At 40.0% G+C, this 23,941-nt stretch overlaps 1 protein-coding gene across 8 annotated transcripts in view; it reads right to left on the reverse strand.

The window, feature by feature from the left end:
- The window catches only part of PPP6R3 (protein phosphatase 6 regulatory subunit 3), a 96,560-nt gene that overhangs the window by 65,358 nt on the left and 7,261 nt on the right, over positions 1-23,941 (reverse strand). For 4 of the 8 annotated variants that reach the window (XR_016280910.1, XM_089520841.1, XM_089520836.1 and 1 more), the window contains exons 2-3: positions 16,323-16,473; positions 15,289-15,385 (exon numbers count right to left, since the gene is read on the reverse strand). Coding sequence is in view for 6 of the 8 variants with exons in the window: in XM_089520841.1 (XP_089376967.1) it covers positions 15,289-15,348 (60 nt within the window). In the remaining 2 variants the exon portion in view is untranslated. Of the gene's footprint in view, positions 1-1,451; positions 1,579-15,288; positions 15,386-16,322; positions 16,474-16,839; positions 16,996-23,941 lie in introns of all 8 variants that reach the window. The other 4 variants (XM_089520839.1, XM_089520837.1, XM_089520834.1 and 1 more) reach the window with 3 other exon arrangements.

Below are 23,941 nucleotides of genomic sequence, written 5' to 3' on the forward strand. Positions count from 1 at the left end.
CATTTTACTCTGCATTGATTGAGCTTATGGTATCTTTGGTTCTCAGATTTTAAGGCTACATCAGGAAAAAAAAACCCTAGAGCTGTACATCCATCCAATTCTGTATTATCCTATACTGAATGCAAGTCAGCAGCCATTTAGGTGCAAGTGAAACACAACAGTTCAAGGTAGGAGTGAAAAGCATTTACATTCGCAGGATACAAACCGCCGCTTTGCGGCGCTTCCCCGCCGCCGCCGTTTGCTCCATGCGGGAGCTGCAGCAGCCAAACCGCGCGGCTCCCGCGCGGAGCAAAAAAGAAGCTCCAAAATGGAGCTTCTTTTGGAGTCGCGTTTGCGACGTAGTGAGGCGCCAGGGGCGCACTCACTACGTCACAAAGGACGCGACACGTCTGGACGCTATGCGTCCAGTACGTAAAGATGGCGGCGCCCATGTGGAAGGGGCGCCGCCATCTTGTACGTATAGGATACGTACTAGGGTTAGGGGGGTGCGGAAGCACCGCCCCTTCCTAACCCTAGTACGTATCCTATACGTACTATATGGCGGTTTGTATCCCGCCATTGTTTCTCCAGAAAAATGTGAACCAAGTCCAGCCAAATTTTGTGTGCAACGCTTTTTGATGCAAAGGTTTCAGTGTTCCAAGGACACTCATGTGGAAGTGAATTCCACTGGAGCCAACAATGCTAGCTTCCTAATGCATGTAGTTTGTATCGTGCTGCCAGTCAGCATACAAAAGTATTATATTCAGTGAGTAAAAAGGGAATCAGAAGGTTGATTTTTTTTTAAGTCATGCAAAACCACCAACAGGATTTAAGGTTAATCATAATATTCCATTTTCTTTGTTGGGGAGTGTGTCCTACAGCTGGAAACTCCTACAGTAAGTGCTCTCCTGGGCTATCAAAGTTTAAGAACATCTGTTTGATATACAGCTGTGTGTAAATTCAACACATAATGTATAAAGGTTTTTTAAAGGCAGAGATGTCCAAAAGTTAGCAATCAGATAAAGACTAACCAACTGATTAAAATATTAGTGCTCCTAGGTAAGTTACTCAAGTTCTATATATCAGATATCATTTACATACATACATACCTCTGAAGTCAAACATTGGCTTATTTGTCAGGTCACTACAACCATTTCTGGTTCATAAAGAGTTAAACCTCAGTCTGAAAAACAAGATCTATTCTATCCTCATTAAAATAATAATTTTCCAGAATTAGTCCCCAATGAAAAGAAATTCTCAAATAAGGCATTCCAGAAGAATTTCTGTCCACTAAATTTATACTCTTCTGCATATTTACTTGGAAGTATTACAGAACTCAGTAAAATTTATTTCAAAGTAAATAAGCAAAAATAACTGAAATCTCCCCAAAACTACAATATATAATCACTGATTTTTAATGAGTTAATTCAGGAAAGACTGGTAGAAAATAGCAACAAAAAAAGAAAGCATACTACTGCAAACATGTTACTGCGTTATTTCACAATCTTTCTCCCAGGCAAGCCGTATTAGGGGCTGGTTTCTCAATATGGCAGATGCTGACCAGATTACTCCATCACTTTTCAACAGGAGGCCAGGACCCTTGGAATAAGGAAAAATACCACAAAAATGGATCAAAGGGCAAATTACAGGAACCCTTAAAAGAAGAGAACCCGTCTTTATCCAACTTACAGCATTAAGACTTTATTAGATTTACAAACTGAGACTCTATGTTCCAACTTAACAATGGAAGTTTTATTGATTACTTTACATATAGTTTAGAATGTGTGCTTTCAGTTTAAGATCCAAAAAAGGCTGTCCAACTCTTCATAGGTTTAGAAAACTCCTATGAATTATGAGGTGCTTACTTTCAAGAAAAGTCAGTTCAGAAGTCCAGCCTGAACTATAACACAATGCATAGTGAAGACTAGAACTAGAAACTGAGAACGTGGTTCAGGAAAGGGAAAATATGCTATATGCTTGTTTCATCTTTTTCAAAAAGACTGCCAAATAGTGCTCATGTTCATTGTCATAAATAAAACATCAAGAAAGAGGTTAGTATAAATCTACTGTCTAATCGAAATCCAACTCAATGTATTTAATGATTTCAGTGACCATGTTCTGCATACAGCGCGCCTGCGCCATACACGGGCACACCATACGCGGCCTTGAGCATACGCGCTCAAGCCGCAGGGCGCGCGCGGGGCGGAGCATCCCATTCAACTGAATGGGTGCGTGCACCCGTTGCGCCCCGCGCACTCCCGCGCCGCCGCGCACAAGCCCCATTGTTTCCAATGGGGCTCGAGCATAGGCGGAATTTGCCTTACGCGGCGGGATCCGGAACGGATCCCCCGTGTAAGGTGAGGACGGACTGTACTCTTATATTTTTTCATACGTTTTTGGTTAAAATATTGACTTGCTACCTGGATGCCAACAAAAAAAGTGTTTAAAAATTAACTGAGCTTTAAAACACTGCACTGGTAAAACATAAAAGTCAATCACCATCTTTCTCCTACAAATAGAGGCATAATAATGGCATGTTGTTGTAAAATTGTACACACTGGCTCCGAACACCTGTGTAGTTTTGTAGTTAAAGTGCCAGACTGACTGGGATGTGGAGAATACGCACTGAACCATGAACTCAGCAGGTGATGATGGACCAGTTACTGTCACCCAGCCTGACCTATAGCTTACTGTTGTTATCAGGATAAAATGGGAAGGAAAAGAACCATTTATACTGCCTTGAGCTTACTAAAGGAGAGGTAGGATACAATTTAAAATGATAAAGTAGAAACATGACACACTTTTGCATTGACAACATCAGAAAACTTTTAAAATACAGATCACAGTAAGCAATGCCCAGCAGGGAGAGGGAAGAAGGCAGGAAATGAAAAGTGCATAATTCTGCCTTAAATCTGTGCATTCAATCTGACTTCAAAGGTGGAAAACAGCTATAATGCTATAGATAAGATATGCAGCTATATGCGCCACCATTACTGATATGAGGCTGCTAAGAGGTGGGGCTCCCAGAACAACCCTCAAACAGTGCAGGCTGATGTGCAGATAGGATTGGATCCTATGGTTCAAAATGTCTGCAAAGATGTTATTATCTTCACATGGTATCATTTAACTCCCTCTTCCTTTTAACATCCACTGTCCTCCTCAGCACTCATCTTTGAACTGAGAAATATTTCAGAGCACTTATGGGAACTGTGGTGATAGTGCTTTGGGGCTGGTTTTACACCAGTTCATTTGACGTACCTAGTCTATCCAACAAACTAGTAAACCATACAAGTAGTTGGAATATCATACATATATGTGCGTGTATACACAAACACACCTAGAAACCCTAAGTTCAAATGTAAGTCTCTTTCTATGGAGAAAAATCTATTTTGTTGCCATGATAAAGCATTCCACAAGTATAGCTAAGGCTGTCGTTTAACACTGGAGCTCAAACAAATCACCTGTCTTATGGTCAACCAAACAGTTCTGCTAAGTAGTGGAACAGTTCTGATAACCATGGTGACAAGAATATCTAATGATGTTCTGCAGACTCCAAACTGAAAAGTTACATTTAAGAACTTAGAAGAATGGCAGTGGCATAGCAACAGGCACCTGCTTTGCTAGCATGGCTAAATGGAACAAGCTACTCTCTGATCAAGATGCACAAGTTACTTGGGGGAGGCATGCCCTCTTCATCTTGCAAGTGGATACACACAATGGACTCTGTGAAATTATCCTCAAACAGGGGAGACTTCAGAGTTTGGCATGTAAAAATTAAGAGTGAAGCAACTACAATTTCATTATTAGGAAACTCAACTGGGAAGGACCAAACCAGACAAGGCTAAGTGCTTGCTGCCAGCTGACATAATAAACCACAGAACAAAGATCTATGATTTCTTTAGGAAGGGCTCATTCACAACAAACAAGCATTCCTTAAAAACACTGGCTTGTTGTGTTGGACAGCTGTGGATGATTACCCATGTAATCAAAAGAAGGCATGCAGAGATCTATGCTAGTGCTATAAGGACAGCTGCAACTGTACTGCTCTCTGCCACTAGGCAGAAAATAGTTTTCTGGTGTGGGAGAGTAATGTCAGTACATACTTCATATGATGAACATATTTTGTAAACCAAAGTTTCCAACTGTAGAATCAGTGTTAAAATATATGCATTAGAGGTACATTGTTTATGTCCAGCACTGCAACAGTCATGCGCACACATACCAAAGAAGTCTGCAGCCTGGCTGGCAAGTTGACTGATTGACTGATTTAAAGCAGTGATTCTTAACCTGTCATCCACAGACTCCCAGAAAACAGTGATAGCCTTCTGGGGGTCTTGAAGGTTGCTCAAACCACCTTTTCCCCTTGGCAGAATGGCCATATGATAGGAGCTAAGGCACAGGCAGGCAGGTTGACTGGGAAGTCCTGTGCATTCAATGTCACGGGGCTGCTAAGCTGAGAGGACAAGGCGGGCTGAGCAGCTGAAAGACAGTGGAGTTGACAGAAAGCCTCGCTCTCCTTCTTCCTCCCCTCCTTTCCACGTAAATGACGGAACACCTACAAAAAGGACCTGAAGCAATACAATGGGGGACCTTTTCTTCTAAACTCTCTCTCTTCAGCTTGTAGGGGATCTGGAGTGCTTTTAAACTTGAGTTAGGTCTTGGAGGCAACAAAATATATTTATAGGGGGTCCCTTGTAAAGAACAGGCTAAGAACAACTGATTTAAAATATTTAGGTATCATGTCCCCAGTGTACGAGGGTTCCCAAGACAATGAGCAAATAAAAACCAATTAAAACAATACTAAGATAAACATATTTTAAAAAATACATTTAAACACTCTTTTAAAATTCCTAAAACCAGTCTAAAAACAATAATAGAATCCAGTTTTGAAATAGTTAAAACAGCAGTTTCAAACACTGAATGCCATGTGGAGCAGCACTGTTTTGCCCCGCCAGAAATGTAAAAGAGATGGAGCTAGCCTAACTTCCTTGGGTAGGGAGTTTCAGTCAAGATGCTGCTACTGAGAAAACCCTGTTGTTGTTTTTGTTAATTAAAATTTTTTTAGTATTATAATCTACATACAATAGTATTTAAAAATCTTTTGCATAATATTCCATATACAATATATAATAAATCACATTAATTATCCATTCTTTACTACCTTATCTAAATCTTATTCATATCAAACCATTTAATATTAATTAAACCAGTAATTTAAAAAAAAGTAAAATTATTATTAGTATGTTCATTCTTCTTACTATCTTTTTTTCATCATATGCTATTCATAATTCTACAAAGGTATAATGCTATTAATTTTATCACTCCTTTTTTTCTTTTTCTCCCCCCCCCCCCCAAAAGTGCTCTCCATCAGCAGAGTCTAGTATTTCATATTACTCTACCCTCCAAAATTGTAACTCTTCCTTCGGAGGTAAAACATCTCCCTCTTTTACTAAAGCCTTTTGCACAAATGTTTTCCATATTACTTCAAAGTCATTTCCCTTCATTATTCCTTTTTTTAATGAGAAAGCCCTCTTATGTGTACCCACCAATCTAACTTCATAAAGTGTTGGGACACACAATAGGGCATCCTCTGAAGATCTCAAATTTCTGGCAGGATTATATGAGAGAAGGCAGTTTTTCAGCTGTCTTGCTCCCTAATCATTTAGGACTTTGTAGGTCAACACCAGCACCCTGAGTTGAGCTCAAAAGTAAACTGGAATCCAGTGTAGTTCTTGCAGCACCAGTGTTATATGGTCTCTAAAATGCACACCTGACACCAGACTGACCGTGTATTTTGCACTAGCTGCAACGTCCAAACACTTTTCAAGGGCAGCCCTATGTACTACATCTGCATGATTTAAAGATATGTTATATCTAATTCTGTTTTGCAGCCTTCAAATTGAAATTGCTGCCTTTAAGGTCTTGGAAGAATGGCAGAGGAACAGGCATCTGCTTTGCTAGCATGTCTAAAGCATGGCTAAGTGGAATAAGGTGATGTTTTGTGGTTTGTGTTGGACTACAACACTGAAGACTAGGGTTCGAATCCCTGCTCAGACGTGGACACTTATTGGGTGACCTTGGGTATTTCATAGGGCCTGAACAGACAGGCCAAAATAAAACAGCTTCGGGTCATTTGGAGGTATGCTGTTTAAATGATACATGCATCTTAAGAGGCCAGAAGCTGTGCCAAAGCTGCACTCCAGTCCTTAGACTAGAGAATCGCTTTGGCGTGGCTTCTGGCCTCTTAGGATGCATGCATAATTTAAACAGCACACTTCCAAAGTGACCCAAAGCAGCTTTATTTTGGTCTGTCTGTTCAGGCCCATAGTCTCAGTCTCAGAGGAAGTTAAAGCCCCTCTGAACAAATCTTGCCAAGAAAGTTCTCTGGTAGGTTCACCTCAGGGTTATTAAAGTTGGAAATGACTTAAACGCACACAACAACAACAACAACAAGCAAATAAAGATACATTATTTTGTGTTAATTGTCTGTAATGTTCCTTTCACTGAAATTCCAAGAACCTCCTTGCCATTTTCACTTTTGTTATTTTATATTATTTATGGTCCACATTTCCCCCAGAAATGAGACTCAGAATGGTTTAACAACAATGCAAACATATAGGTAAAAACATATAGAAAATGATTGTTAAAATATACAATCAGCCTTCCTTATCCATGGATTCTGCATCCATGGATTGCACCATCCACTGTTTGAAAACTTTCCAATAAAGGAAGTCCAAAAAGCAAACCTTGATTTTGCCAATTTTTAATATGGGAAATCGTTGTATATAATAAGACTTGAGCATCCACAGATTTTGATATCAGTGGTAGTGGTGGGGGGGAGGGATGCTGGAACCAACCCCCAACTGATAACAAGAGCCCACTGTAATTAAATATAATTGAAAAAATATTTTTGAAAAACCTAACTGTGAAAAAAAATAAAAGAAGGGAGGGAGGGAGGAAAGAGAAGAAAAGAAAGAAGAAGTACAGCAGTGCTACTCAAAGTGATGATCACTGGACAGATGCCATAGGCCAACCCATTGGCTGCTGGTCCCTATTGAGTTTCCATAAAAGAAAAACAACTGTAGTCAAAGGACACAATTATGGTGCTGGCCATTGCTTCACTGAGGGAAAAAACTGCCAGTCCCCCACATCAGACAGCCCGAGAAGCACTTAAGTACACCACAGTATTTGACACTTTGTGCACTAAATCCTGTCAGATTTTGCAAGCAAAGCAGGGCCAGCCCTGGTTAGTACTTGGATGGGAGACTGCCAATGAATACCCGTGCTAAAGGCTATATTTCAAAGAATGGAATTGGCAAAACCACCTGTGACTATTCCTTGCCTAATGAAGCCATATGAAATTCAAGGGGTCACCTTAAGCAACCTAAAAGCTACAAACAGTTCCCAAAACCCTACCTGAACAGGAAAAAAGTATTTACATGCCAATGAACTACAAGAGGACCAGCCATGATAGAAAGGCAACAGCCACACAGAAAGTCCTCTCTCATATTTAAAAAAGTCACAACAAAGTGACATGACATTTTCAATCCCAGAGTGAAACTATCTCTTCCTGAGTTTGCCCAAAGTAGTCACTGCTTGGTGCTTTCAACCTGAAATATATAACTACCTCTAAGCTTTAGGCATCCACTAGGTTGACTTTATTCATCACTCAGCATCAATGTTCAACATGTATGACATAGCTGTATTATGTGTACAGGACAGACTTAAGCTCTCTGCCATTTTTCATTATCTTTGCAAGTCCTCTTTCTCACCTATTCTGACGTAGGCACATTTCCATGGTTCAAGTTTCAGCCTCCCTTTCTTGAATTAGGTCACGGACTTGCACGACCAGACAGATCTGCTGCACTGGAAGGCTAGTCAGAAATTTACATCTGCTATTTTTATTTGGAAAGCTGTGATTCTCTGCAACCATTTTTTATCTTTCCATATATACTATGAGCAAACCGTGCCTCTGCAAATAGTCCTGTGTTTCTGCATGTACAAAGGCATGTGGCAGAAGCTCCTAAGCAGAGTATTTTTGATACTTATAGGGTTAGTAATTACAGCTAGCATTCTTCCCCTTGTTCTCATATTAACAAGATGCCTTCATCAGTGTGATGCCTTCTCATTTAACTCAATTTATGGCTGCATGTGATTTCTATCTTACTGCTTGAAAAATAGACATCATGTCTCTAGCATGTTGGTCCACAGATGGAGTGGCCTGATAACTTTGCAATCTACTTTTTCTAAGAATGCATAAAAACATAATCAACAGACCAGATAGTTCATCCTTTCTACAAAGACATTGATTTCCCCCAGAACACTGAAGAACAATGAAGACCCCTTGGTGTGTGTGTTTTTTTTCTTACAAATCACCAATCCATATACCTGTACAATCTGTAATGATAATAATTACAGTCTTCCCTCTCCAATAGGGAATATATGAAGTCAAAGAGTTTTTCTATTGTTTCTCCTTCTAAATGTCTTTCATTAATATTACCAGCGACGCAAATAATTACTACCAATAAACAGCAATGGGTGTTCAGATGCAGAGAGACTACACTATCAGGAAATTTTGATATCATTTCTTGAACTTCACAAGATTGCCATAGAGTCCATTACATCTATACTGCTTAAATACTATAATCTCAGTATCAAGGCTGGTGTTAATGTCATATTTGTTTCCCCCCCTAATGTTCTACTTAATTAATGTTTCAAATCTCTGCCTCCAAGTATACTGGCCCTTCTTTATTTTAAAGATTTCTAAATCACTTCCAGACATTAAAGCACTGTACAATTTTGAAATTTACAGTCTACCTCATCATACACATGAAGTGCCTAGGAACAGAATTTTATAGCTATGAATTAGCTGATTATATATGTGAATAGCAATAAAAATGCAAAACTTGTAGGTATGGTGATGGTGTGTCAAGTTCAATTTTAATAATTTTATAATATGTATAATCTGTCAGGAAACCACTGTCTCTGTTCCACCCACTGTCCATGGCCTGGAGTTTGTAGATATATTTCTGTTCTGCTGTTTCTCTTTCCAATCTACCTTTGTAGGTTTTTTTGTTCAAGTACTGCTGTTCTGAGGTCATATTTCAGAGATCAGATTATTTTTATGCTATTTTGGAAGGTGTCATGAATCAACAGACAATTAGGAAATTCCCAAGAATGTTACTTTTCAGGTTTAAAATTAGCATTCCTTTCCCAAATGGGATGGGCGTGTATGGGGTGGGGAGAGGGAGAGAGCACTGAATGTGGAGAGGGAGATAAGAGAGAGGGGTGTTCTCTCTTGGGATGGTGGAATAGCATATGAATAGCAAGGCAATGATCTCTGTCAGTCCTACACTATCACTAAGCGAGTTCTCCAAATACTGTATTTTACAGTAGTAATAAATCTAACCACTTTGCATTTTGTTCAGAATTATGAACAACATAATGTCCCTTCTCTTTTCTAACATATATATAAACAAGATAATAAGTGTAACACAATGTACAATACCTGATTTTCAAAGCTAACAAAGTCATCAGCTCTTCAAAGGAGAGTACAAAATTAGATTAAATTCTCAAAGTGTGATTCACTGACAGAGTCTGGAAATAGCCCATTAAATTGTTGATTCATTAGAATTATCTAGAAATATTGCTTAATTCATTAGTTTTCTAATAAATGCTGAAGTTAATCCACATTTTAAGCACTAACATCAGAATTCATGAGCAAGTAGCATTCCCTCTAGAGTCAGTAAGACAAGAGAGCCTAAACAGCAAAATTAAGCATGGAAGAAATACATAATTTGGTTTTGTTGCTAGCTAGGCTAATCTCACTGTATTACTTCTCTTGAGGAATAGGCAGTTCTGGAAACTCAGCAAGCTGAGAAACAACTGAAACAATCGATTGGCAGAAATTGAAGAATTAAAAGGAAGGGGAGAAAGTCCCGCTATCAAATAAAACAGGTTAGGAGAGTGATTTGAGGGCTTAGCCCTCAAATATCCATGGCCCTTTAAACCCAAAAAACCTAAGTCATGCCCCCTCGCCACACTATTCATCAGCATGTATTGGGGGAGATGTCCTGTGACTCTCTCCAATTCTGCTCTTCTATAGATTTTTTCTAGTTTCTATTGCACATTATTGCATAATACACAATAATTTATTATTATTTGGAGTAGACAATGAACTCCTTTGTAACGTGTTAGTGTATTTATTGTTCCTCATACAATGCTAGGAGACTGCATAATTAAATGAAAAGTTTTCCTCAACCCCACTCCATTACCTTTTCTCTTGGCTTCTACTCCTTTCTTCCTTCTCTCCATTCTGCTTTTCATTCATTCCTTGATTTAATGGTTCATATGCTTCAAAGGGTCAGGCAAAGTAGGAGCTCTTAATTTGGAGCCAAAAGGCTGAATTAATTCAACATTTTTTCCAACGTCATACAGATGTATATCCCACTGAATCACTTTATACTCCAACAGTACATTGATAATTGCTCATAATGCTGGGCATCTGGACAATTAAATAGAAAATTTGCCTTGTTGTGTGTTTACAAATTGCAGACTTATACCAATGAAAAGAAAAACACATCATGGAGTTTTCTTGGCAAGATTTTTTTCAGAGCTTTCCCAATGCTTTCTTCTGAGAGTAAGGCAGGTTACAGACCGCCCGTTTGGGGCGGTGTGCAGCCGCCCCTTTCCCCGCTGTATCAGGGCCTCAGCTGCCAGACCGGCAGCCTCCGAGGCCCCGATCTGCCGCTTCCCAGGCTGCGGGGAAGCTGCAAAAGGCCGCTTCCCAGCGGCCTGGAAAGGGGTGTCCTTGGGGCTTCAAGCCCCAAGGACACCCGGCGACGGCGAGGAGGAGGAGAAGAAAGGGGCCGCTTGGCCCCTTTCTCCTCTGCGTCACTGGCGCAGCTGTCTGAAGGCTGCGCCCAGAGACGCAAACCCAGAAGGAGCGCCGAAACAGAGCCCTGGTGCGGCCCCAATACATCACAACCTCGCCGCCTCATTTGGAGGCGGTGCGGCCGTGACGTAGTGATGGCGGTGGCCGTGTGGAACGGCCGCCGTCATTTTCTATGCACAGAGCGCGTACTAGGGTTAGGGGGTGCGGAAGCACCGCCCCTTCCTAACCCTAGTACGCACTCCGCATGTACTTTCTGGCGGTCTGTAACCCGCCTAAGATACTCCAATTTACCCAAAGGTCATTCACTGAATTTCCACAGCTGAGTGGAAATTTAAACCCTTGTTTGCTCCAGTTGGTCTTACCCTGTCTTACATTCCTTCCCATTCCTTCCTCTGCTCTTCTCTCCAATTCTGATTTTATCACACACCACTTCAAGTAAGGTTGGAGTTGGGAACCAAATGATAAAAGACCAAAATCCACAGCCCCACACTCTTACCCATTTATTTTATTTATTTAAAACTACTTAAAAGTAAGTTCTATTGAGTTAAATAAGAAAATGTAATGAGAAACAATTTATACAATATTTAGTTATAATTAACATATAATATAATATAATATAATATAATATAATATAATATAATGAAGAATATAGTTTATATATTGTTGTTGGATGCCTTCAAACAGTTTCAGAGAGAGGTCTAAGACATAATGTTTTGCAGTAATGAATATACACACAGCAAGAGCTGAGAGTTCTAAGAAATGAATGTTTTGAAGTTATCAATGTACTCCTTGTAAAAGTCCCATGTATTTTTAACAAAAACACATTGTGGTCTGAATCAAATTGTTAATCCCAACTAAAGCAGACCTGGTGAATCAATGGAACTTAACAAGTTTCCACAGGTTCAGTCAGTTTGCTGTAGGTGGGAACAGAAAACTACATTGCCATCAAAATTTTACTCCTAATGTTCTCTTGACTAATTTTTGTTGATTCCCAGATAATAATGACATTTTATCAATTGCAGTACTATACAAGTACTGAAATGCCCCCCCCCCCAAAAAGGATAGGAGCTTCATTATTAGCTTCTTTGAACAAGAACAGTTAACTCAATTAACAATCTGTGCTGAAACTGCAGTAATATTATTCCCAAACCTAGCCTTTTCCAAGATACATCCCTGCTCAAGGACTGAGGTCTCCTGGAGGCAAGATGTTCCTCTGATTCCCACCAGAAAGATCAATACACTGTGTAAGGATAACCATAGCATCTCAACTGTGGAATGACCTCCCTTTGGAGACCCATCTAGCAAAACACTGGTTTCCTCTAGGCCTCAGCTAAAACCATGGCTGTTTATTAAAGCCTTTGGGCCTAAATCAATTATTTCAAAATGCTTTAAATTGTTTTGATCTTTGAAACCTGTTTATGTTGGTAACATGTATGGTATTTTTTTTTACTCCAATTAAATTATTTTTGTTTTAAATGGTTTTAACCTATTTATATTGATTTTACTTGTACATCACCCTGAGATTTTGCCATATAGATGGAGATAGCAATATGTTGATAAATAAATAAAATAAACTTCAATATAATTTCTAAAAAATGACATACAGAACATTTTTGTGCAAATGTAATTTCCTTTTGTATAAATAGGGAAGATTTCTATACTGCTTATAATAATGAGCCTAAACATTTTCAAAAAGAAAACTTAATATTTTAAAATAGCTTTACTTTTAATAATATAAATCTCTATATATGATCTGAACCCAAATCATATTGGTAGTCCTGACCAGAGTATAACAACTAAATCAGTGGGATTTTTATCAGTGTTGACTAATTATTCAGCACTTGATTCAACTGATATACTCAAATTGGGGCTATCAATAACATTCAAGCCTTAATATCTAAATTAATCTCATTTTTATCTTTGAATATACCACATTATTGTGGCAGTAGTGGACAATTGCTTGGCCTGGCTAGAAATATTAACAGCTTCCTATTAAGTTTCTGCCAAAATCCAGCCAAAATATCTACAACTTTACATTGATTCCAATTTGACCTCACATACTAGCTAGTTACAAGCCAGACAGCTCCTTCATATTAAAATAATGCTCTCATTTATTAAGATTTATCATTAATTGCCATAATATGATTATATGTTTTTTAAAATAAACATTTTCAATGTTATATACAGGTTGAGTCTCTCTTATCCGAAATGGCTGGGACCAAGTGTTTTAGATTTCCCAGTTATTTGTCCATAATGAGATATCTTGGAGATGGGATCCAAGTCTAAAAACAAAATTTATTTATGTTTCATATACACCTTATACAAATAGCCAAAAAATTTAATGATTTTGTACAAAAAACATCAGAAAGCAAAGGTGTCACTATCTCTGGCACTCATGAAAAAAGCTTTGGTTTTTGGAATATTTCAGACTCAGCCTGTAATCATATCATAGAATATGGGTTCATTATTATTTTATACTTGTATTCTGCTGCTTTTTCACTCCAACAAGTGCAGACTGTCCTCTGAAGCTGTATCTCAAAAACAGTCATTACAAAAATATATCTTAAACAAAATTTGCTTGACTATCAACTACTTCCTTGACTGATTTCCATTTCTCTAAATTCTAAGAAAGTGACAAATTTGATTCTGACCTATGCTAAATGAAGCAACATGGCTGAAGGCTTTCACATCACTAAATACAAGAGGAAAATTTTATATGTAGGAATTCATAGTATAAATAAATATACAACCCTCTTTTTCTAATCACTTTTTAAAACTTCAGGCAAAAAGGATTCAGTATCCTGTACTAGAATGTTTTCATCACCTATAGTACAGTGTGCCCGAGTTATATGCAGGTGCGCTATACGTGGCTTTGAGCATACATGCTCAAGCCGCGGGAAGCGCAAGGGGTGGCGCGTCCCATTCAGATGAATGGGGTGCGCGCCCATGGCACCCCGCGTGCTCCTGTGCCGCCACGCGCACGAGCCCCATTCAAATGAATGGGGCTCCAGCACAGGCAGAATTCACCTTACGCTGGGGGGGTCTAGAACGGATCCCCCGCATAAGGCAAGTTTCCACTGTACAGATGTTGTTGAAATTTAAGTTTTCAAAGTTGTAGGCCATCATTATTTACTGGTCGGCTATTTTCATTCACAAGTATAGTACTTCACTTTAAAATACAGTATTAATTTTTCTATATGCTTTTTTGTTCATTTAGTCTTACATGATTAACCAAAGTTTTGTTATGATTAATGCATTTTGGACTTTCACTTTTAAAGTTTTCAGTTAATATTAGATAGATTAATTTTAATCCCATCACACTTTTTTTTTTAATCTCACATATGTATGAGCTTTCAAGTTGCCTGTCAACTTCTGGTGACTCCATGTGTTTCACAGGGAATGCTGGGCTGAGAGACTGCTTGCCCTCCTTCCACCTGGGCTCCACCCATGTCTCAGCTCCTGGACTTAAGGAGGAGTCTTGTCTCCACACACACACCCTTTTTCTTCTCTGTATAGTTTATATTGTTTTTTTAGGATTAGGATGGGGGATTAAGAATGGAGAATACTTTCTTTTTACTTGTTTTGCTCTATTAATTGTTATGTATTTTGCTTTGTTAATTTTATTGTTGCCATAATTACTATGTATTTTTGTTGCTATAATTGCTATGTATTTTTGTTATTTACTGCTATTGTTAATTTCTATTTTATTTTATTTTTACTGTTTAAAGCATTGGCATGCTACATTTGTTTTTTAATTCATGTTTATTGTTATTGCCTTGTATTATCCCCTCTGTTGTAAGCTGCCCAGATTCCCAGTGATTGGGCGGTATATAAATAAATCCTATTATTATTATTATTATTATTATTATTATTATTTTCTTAGGCAAGAAATACTCAGAGGTGGTTTTGCCAGTTCCTTCCTCTGAACTACAACCCACATGACCAGGTATTTGTTGGCAGTCTCCTGTGTAAGTACTAACCAGAGTTGACCCTGATTAGCTGATGGGCATTTTTTAAATTTATACTTCAATTTCCATCAAAAAGCCAGCCGCTGCTCTTATTATACTACCCAACAGGCATTCTTACACTTTTAGAACCCTTTTATTCCTATTCCACTAGAAGGGGGAAACTTCTTCACAGAGTGTAGGTTGCCACATGTGAAACTGGGAACAGGCCAGAAGGGCAGGATCCTGTGGATCAAATCTATATCTACAAATCTGAGTTACATGCACATATGTCTCATTTTGGATACAGCAAAAGCAGCTATTCTCTAGCCCTTTGCGCCCCATCCCAAACCTCCCACTGGCAGCTATTAAGCCCTGAGGAGAGCTGCTGCTGCTTACTACAAAGTGGAAGAGAAAGGGAGGCAATTCTGTCCAGTCTCTGATAGGAAGGAAAAGGAAGATGCATTCTACCTGTGAGTACACTTTTGTTTCTTCCCCACTCCAAGCTGAAAACAACTGCTTCTTCCTCATCTGAATTGCCTTCCCATTAGTAAGCAGCTGCACTGGTCTGTCCCAGAGACAGAATCTAAAAATTAGGACTTACAAAGGTAATAATGTAATCAAACAATACACTGGTTTCCCCCATTGTATCAAAACAGCAAACCAGAATATCTTGTTTACATAGCCCAGAATTCACATATAAAGCTAAAAAAGACCAAGTTATTTCACAGGGCTTACATTATAAACATTTTAAATGACATTAGTAATGGCACATGTGAATATAACCACTTTATTTCACTATTTTAACTTACAAAAATTATCAACAATTGCTACTGTAACTATACAATAATGTAATTGTACATTCTATCTAGCTTTCATAGCAACATTCCACCCTTCTAATAGATGCGGGAAGGATGCACATTGCAGAGTGAGTGTACACAAATGAAACACTGATTTGTACATTGCCTCTATCAGGCAGACTAGAGAAAGCAACAGTGCTTTAAACCTAATCATGCATCAATGTGGTTCATAAAAGGTTATAGCATCTAAGAAAAATCTATCTCTAAATGAAAGAAGAGCAGCAACAGAAGTAAACTTCAAATGAAGGCAAACCTTTTTCACACAAAGGAATTAAACCCATGCAATCCTATTCAATCAGATTTAGTATAGTGAACATGCACATGACTTAATCATGGATTATTACCCAGCAACTCAATGTTTCAGTTCCTGTTCCAAAACAGGGTTTAAGTACCAGAGCAGGTTATGTGCCACTGTTGTAAGCATAAACTAAATTAATAAGTTATCGATCACATATCATCAAAAGTAATCTAGTAATGCATAGAGGTAGGTGTTTAGCTAATGACCTAACAAGCAAACATACATAAAAAGTAAGTAAATACGGGGCAAGAAATGCATTACAGGCAATTTCTAACACATAGTATGCTGACCTGGTTTGAAAAGCAGACTTTTTTTTTCATAGAGGGAAACTTTATTCCATTTCTTACCTGTTAACAGAAAAGTTTTAAAAGAAAAGAAAAATCTATTCTTTGTGGCTCCTTGCCCATTACAGGGTATCCTGGCAACAGCAAAATCTTTCAATCTACAGTATTAGCAGATTAGCAGACTGAATTAGGTTAAGATGAAGCAGATTTCTTCCTACAAGAAAACACAAGACAATTATTAATGTCAAAACAGGATTTCATTACCCAGATGATCTAGAAACAGAAACATAAAGTGGAGTTTATTTGGGGTACAGCTGAAAGCACAGAACATAAGAGACCAGTTGGTCAGGATAACTTATTTCACAACGCATTCTGTGAAAGAGATAATGTGGCAGAAACAACTATGCATTTTTTCATAAAAGCACAACATTTCTACCATTTGTGAACATATGTCAACAACTATAGAAGACTGGACTTCTGCAGTATTGTTTGCATGCCTGATTAAAAAAAAACACCATTCTTTAGATCACAAAGAATATAAACAGTATAAAACAAATACTTTTCTAAAAGAGTGCACAACCTGTTAACTGTATTGCACCATTACTGGACTTCTTCATCTGTATTTTGATAAAGTGCAGTGGCCATCTACAGCAAGTTTCTACTGCAACCAGTGAAATCATGCCCAAATGTTTCCAGGTTTGAGTAGCCACTGTTCTCAACTTCTCTTTTCCTGCAGCTAAAGAAACAGGTCGGCATGGGATTAAGGGTATTAATCAAAAGTCTTCTCAAAAAGCAACTAAATTTCCATGAACAGCTTCTGCTTTGCTTGCTTGTTGTTTTAATTAATTGTTCTTAGAACTCTAATGAAAAATGTTCAGAAGAACAGACTTTAGGCCTTTTGACACTGAATGATAACTAAAGGCCAGAACAGATGACCCTTAAAGGACGCCTTCAGGATATCATCAGAATGCAGTGTTTACAAGGCACACGTTCTGACAATGCCCTGAAGCTGCCTGGAAGCCAGGCAGCCGCCAAGACATGTGTTGCTTCAAGACGTTCCAGCAGTGTGGCATTTAGATGCCACACACCGCTGGAGCTTCTTGAAGCATGGGGCTACAGCACAGCCCCTAAAGGTGGCTTTTCCATGGTCCAAAAAGGAACGGATCTTTGTCGCTCCTTCTTGGGCTGTGGTCAAGGGGGATTGAGGCTGCAGCATGTGGTTGCCATAGCCCCAATCCATCCTCAGAAGGGACAGCTTCAAGTTGTTTCTTCCTCCCCGTCTGTTTCCCCCCTAAGGCTGTACAGATAAAAATTACTTGTATTATCAAATATCCCAGAAGTAACTGGAAAAAATATTTGATATTTATCCAATAAATATCCAAGAGGAGCAAGGTTTGTAATAAGATGGGAGCTGGGCTGCTCTTCAAAGAAAGAAATAGAGCAACTAGTCTAATAAGTCAAAGGAGAAAGATGTATACATGTTCTCAAGAAAATATCCCATTTATACAATTTTTAACACATATAACTTTGATTTTGTACTTTTCTGCTGACAATAACCAACTATACTATGTACTTATCTAAATGCTGATCACAACCATCTTCAACAGAACTGCCATACTAATTCATGATTACTGCTGCTCCCAAGTTCTGTATTCTTTTCATCACTGATTTACACACAACAGAGGGCTAACCACACTATATTTTCAAGGGTTCCTTTCAATGAATGCTACATTGTCATCCAGATATCCAGTCTGGAGACCAATTGCCAATATTACACTCTAGTTAACTGTATCATTTGAATTTTAAGGCAGGAATGGGCAACCATAGCAATTTTCTGCCCCTGGGGTCCTCTTCAGTATGTGTGTGTGTTTCTTCAAGTTGTCTGTCGACTTAGGGCGATCCCATGAATTTTATAGGATTTTCTTAGGGTGCGCAGGTGTGGTTTGCCAGTTCCTTCCTCTGAAATACAGCCTACAGCACTTGGTATACCCAGGCTAAATTCCACTGGCACGGAGTCTAATTCTGTTTTTTTAAAACAAATTTTTTTTTTAAAATAAAGGTTAAACAGGGCAGGCTGCAAACCATTTTGAAAGTGAATTCTCTCTCTTGGGAAGTTTCCAGAAGAGGCAAGTCATGTGGGGGAGGGGCAGTCTAGAGAGTCTGAAGAAGTCCAAAAACCAGAAAAACAGACTTCGAATACAGGCTGCAACCCCAGGACTAGACTCTGTCCTCCTCATTCTAAGGGCACACATATACTACAGTAGTGCTAGTCAAAGCTGTGGTCCTTGATGACAATCTCTGAGCCATCAGCTGTCAGTATCTGGTAAATTTCCAAGACGGAGACAACTGTAGACAAATGGGCACAAATATGGTACTGGTTCCTGACATACAGGGAAAATAAATTGCCACTCCTCCACATCAGATAGCATGAGATGCAGTACAGACATCTCTTCCCACAGTTACTTGCCCAGGGACTCTGGGAACTGTAGCTCTGTAAAAATGCAAACAGCCTAAAATTTATTTACAAAATTGCAGTTCCCAAAGTGTTCTGGGATATGCCAGAAAACATCAAGGGGTAGCCATGTTGGCCATTTAGCAAATCTAACCAAAAACCCACCAGTGATACCTTTGGTTGGCCAATAAAGGTATATATCGGCCGGTGAGGGAGAGAACAGGCTGGCCCAGTGTCATCGGGGCTAGCCTGAAGATAGAGCACCCTCCCTCCATAACTGTCACCTTTCGGCTGGTGAGGGAGAGAACAGGCTGGCCCAGTGTCATCAGGGGCTAGCCTGAAGATAGAGCACCCTCCCTCCATAACTGTCACCTTTCGACCGGTGAGGGAGAGAACAGGCTGGCCCAGCGTCATGAGGGGCTAGCCTGAAGATAGAGCACCCTCCCTCCATAACTGTCATCTTTCGGCTGGTGAGGGAGAGAACAGGCTGGCCCAGCGTCATGAGGGGCTAGCCTGAAGATAGAGCACCCTCCCTCCATAACTGTCACCTTTCGGCTGGTGAGGGAGAGAACAGGCTGGCCCAGTGTCATCAGGGCTAGCCTGAAGATAGAGCACCCTCCCTCCATAACTGTCATCTTTCGGCTGGTGAGGGAGAGAACAGGCTGGCCCAGCGTCATCAGGGGCTAGCCTGAAGATAGAGCACCCTCCCTCCATAACTGTCATCTTTCGGCTGGTGAGGGAGAGAACAGGCTGGCCCAGCGTCATCAGGGGCTAGCCTGAAGATAGAGCACCCTCCCTCCATAACTGTCATCTTTCGGCTAGTGAGGGAGAGAACAGGCTGGCCCAGCGTCATCAGGGGCTAGCCTGAAGATAGAGCATCCTCCCTCCATAACTGTCATCTTTCGGCCTGTGAGGGAGAGAATAGGCTGGCACAGTTCCACCAGGGCTAGCCTGAAGAAGAAGAGCCCTCCCTCCAATCCATCTGCCTTGGTCCAGGCCTCAGAGGGAAAGAATAACTGCTGGACCTGATCTCCTCCTCCCCCTCACCATTCCCTTCTCCTTTTGTGTCGTGTCTTTTAGATTGTAAGCCTGAGGGCAGGGAATCGTCTGTTATCCCCTCTGTTGTAAACCGCTCGGATTCCCAGTGATTGGGCGGTATATAAATAAAACCTATTATTATTATTATTATTATTATTATTATTATATGGCGGGATACAGACCGCCCCTTTGCGCCATGTATTGGGGCCAGGGCAGCCACAGCGGCAGCCCAAAAGCCCCAATATGGCACTTTTCGGGACCAGGGAGAAGCAGCAAAATGCCGCTTCTCCCTGGTACCAAAAAGGGGTGTCCTTGGGGCTTCATGCTCCAGGACACCCCGGGAGCCACAGCCAGGGGAGAAAGGGGGGCTGCTTGGCCCCTTCCTCCTGGCGCCGTTCCCGCAGCAATCTAGTTGCTGTGGGAATGAGGCGCCCTCCAGGAAGGAGCTCCATTTCGGAGCTCCTTCCTGCACCGCGGTTAGGCCACCACAAGTGGCCTGATGTGGCGCTAAGACATCATGCCCATGTCACGCTGTTTGGACATGGCATAGCTGTCACTTCAAAACGTGGTGCCCATGTGTACAGGGCACTGCCATTTTTACGTACGGAATACGTGCTAGGGTTGCGGGGCGTCTGTAAGAGATGCCCTGAGGCAACCCTAGCACATATTCGTTACGTGCTACAAGGCCCATCTGTGCAGGGGTCATAGTTTGGTGGATTTTTGACTGGGTTATGCCAGTTTACACTTGCAATGTGAAGACTGCTTTCATGGCAAATGCCCTCTGATTTAAAAACAAAACAAAAACAAAACACCATTGTATTGTTAAAATAACTAGATACTGAAACTTATATTTACCTATCATGGTTCTAAAACACATACACACACAAAAGTATTAAGGAAAACTTACTAGAACAAAACAAAATGCTTATATTATTTGTTTCCTGATTATTTAAATCAAGTTTCCAATAAACAAATCTATTTATTATCAGAAAACGAACACCCTGGTTGCTTATTGTTGTTGTGTGCCTTCAACTCAATTCCAATTTATGGTGAGCCTAAGGTAAATCTATCATGGGATTTTCATGGTAAGAATTTAAAGAAGGTTTGCCATTGCCTTCCCCTAAGGCTGAGAGCATGTGACTTGTCCAGGGTCACCCAGTGGGCTTCATGGCCAAGCAGAAAACTGAACCCCAATCTCCAAAGTCCTAGTCAAACACTCAAACCACTAAGTCATACTGGTTGCTACAGCTATCAAATTTTCTGTGTCTGGATGAAATAGATCTTTCTTACTACCCAGGGGCATAGTTCAAGCATTTCTGGTCAGATATTCCCCATCGAGTGCCTCACAAAGCTGTATTTTGTTAATACAGAGGGGTATATTTTTTGGAATGAGGGAATATCAGATCAGGGCCCTTTGTTGTATTCATGTGTTACAACCAAGTGAGGATACTTACTTGAAGGTTGAGCCAAACTAGGTAAGACCAGGTTCCTAACAACTTTTACAAAATTAAATACCAATGTGGGAGCAGTAAATTGAGATGATCTGGGAGTGAAGGGGTGCTTCACAATTAACAGCCTGCAAGTAAAGGGGTTAAAACTAACTCAATACATGTGTTGTGATTAGATTTGAAGTCCCACTGCTTCAAACTGAGCCATAACCTTTTGTTTCCTAATATTTCAGCTTCCATTCTCAGTGCTCAGAACTTTTCAGAAGCAAAAGCTGGAAGTTAAGGCCCAGAATGGCACTCTCCCATACCACCAAACACTGATGTCTGCAGCTTTTGGTTAAAAGTCTAAACATTTAGCTGAACAGTAAATATATTTTTCCTAATCTGTCATGTTTTAATATACGATTATAATGCTTGACCTCAAGGCCATATTTTTCACCTCAAATCATTCTTTTATGTAGAAAAGCAGCATCAAATGCAGGAACTGGAACATCTGAACCAAAGGCTTAATTCATCCCATTGAGGTTCCAAACCAGGCTCAGCCTCCTCTCCCAGCACCAGCTAGCCCTGTAAGAGGAACCTAGTCTTATCTCCTATCAGTGATTGGAGCAAGTGAACTAAAACTACAGTTTGAGAATTCCTCTTCTGCCATGGAAGCCCATAAGGTAACCTAGGGCAAGTTATAACCTCACAGAGGAAGGCATTGGCAACACTTCTCTTAAAGGATCTTGCCAAGAAAACCTGAGGAAAGGATCACCATAAGGGCAAACTGACTTGAAGCACATAACAACCACCACCAATCAGTGATGAGAGATAAAATACAGGATTCACAATGACAGGCAAAGACAGCCTCTATGTAGCACTGGCTGAGAGGAAATCCAGCAGATGCCATGGCACATGATATAGTCAAGTCTCTTTGGTCTCTATCAGGCTATTGCACAAACATCCTGGCCACTGAAGGAATCACTCCTTCATTGCCATCCAGGTCTCTTTCAATATGCAGAACAAAATACAGTCATCCCTCCATATTTGTGGCTTTGATATTTGCGGATTTGATTATTCACGGATTTCATTAATATGTTCTCTCTTGGACTGTCTAGGTCCTCCAGTGCAACTCTGTGGTCAACTTTAACTAAAAGTTGCACTGAAAGACCATTTGTAGCTACTCCAGTGCCATTCTATGGTCAGTGTATGTTGGACATTGACCACAGAGTTGCACTGGAGGACCTAGAGATTCCTAGAGAGGTGTCATCTCAGGTAAAAACAGTGTTTTTGTTATTTGCAGTTTTTCCATATTCACAGGGGTCTTGTTCCCCTAACCCTAGCGAATATGGAGGGACAACTGTACCATGCATCTTTCAACACACACACACATACAGATAAAGTAGGTATTGAGGAAGGGTCTAATGATGCAAGGAAAAGGTTTTGAGAGGAGGAGGGGCTTCATGTCAGACTGGTGCCAAAGGACAACTGAGATTCTAGACCAATAACGCAACATAAGTTAAAAATATTCAACAGCATCAAAGATTCAGGTTTAAGGAATTTTGAGTGTGGAGACATATTAAATGATTCCCTTCAACCTGTTTTATTAAAATTAAATTGATTTTTGTGTTTTCAATCACTGAATTTACCCACATTCACAACCAAACAAGTTTTAGTTAAAATAAAAACTCTACGACAATAATTCCTATAAAAGAAAATACCACTGTAAGATTAGCGGGGGGGGGGGGGGGGGAATCTGTGACACCAACAGAGAATGACTAAAGCACCATAGTCAAAATCATTAAAGTTCTCTGTAAATAGCCATGTGTGCCAGCCTCATATATTGTCAGGGAAATTGCAGGTAAAATAGGGCCAAGCAACCAGAAAACAGTCAGCCAGCTTTAGAAAGGCAAAGGTGACTCATCACCCCTCTAAATGGAGAGGGCAGGACAGAGATGTACATGTCAGGAAATAAAATAATTTTGGGATCAGAACCAAAGCAGACATAGCTAAGATTAACATGCAAAAAGCTTGGGATGGAGCAGGCCTGTCACTCTGAGATAGTCAGGTGATGAAAGGAGTCTGTGGTAAACACAATTATGCTGTGTGCATAAGCTATGTTCAGCTTATATATTTGTAAATAAATCAAAATGTTATAAATGTGCCATTAGGTTTACCCAGTGATTTTTCCTTCAGGAAATTAAACCTGATTATGGGTTGCCCCTGGAACATTTCACAGCTCAGGAAGGTGTGGGGCATGTAACCTTATTAAGGCCCAAATCCCACAAAGAAAATTACCTGAAACTGTTCTCATTAGCCAAAGTACAACTTGGGGCTACTATCAGTCCTGTGGCATGGTGGGAAGCCGGATGGGTATTGTTCTCCTTATACTGGATTTCTCTAGGTAACAGAAAGTGCAAAGCCCAAAAGAAATGAAAAGAAAATTCCTTCATTCTTTCAAATCCATGATCTGAATTGAGGTTAGCAGGAAGGAAAGGGGATTGTTTTCTCAGCCTTCACATTGACTTGCCCCAAATGCTCTGTTATTCAACCAGAAGAAACAAATATTCAACAAATGACAATATTAATAAAACCACAGAGCTGTGTGAATTAGAATGCCCTTGTCCAGGCATGATTTAAAGTACTCATATTAAAACACAACTGGAGACAGAATGAGCAAAACAGCCCTAAACTCAATGTAAACTACTCCCATCTCCCCTTGTTCCTATATAAAAGTTCAAAATCTACAAAGGGAAGCCTTC

This window comes from Sceloporus occidentalis, unplaced genomic scaffold (genome assembly GCF_023333645.1).
Source record: "Sceloporus occidentalis isolate IW3139 unplaced genomic scaffold, rSceOcc1.0.p SCAF_4, whole genome shotgun sequence".
NCBI classification, from domain to species: Eukaryota; Metazoa; Chordata; class Lepidosauria; order Squamata; family Phrynosomatidae; genus Sceloporus; species Sceloporus occidentalis.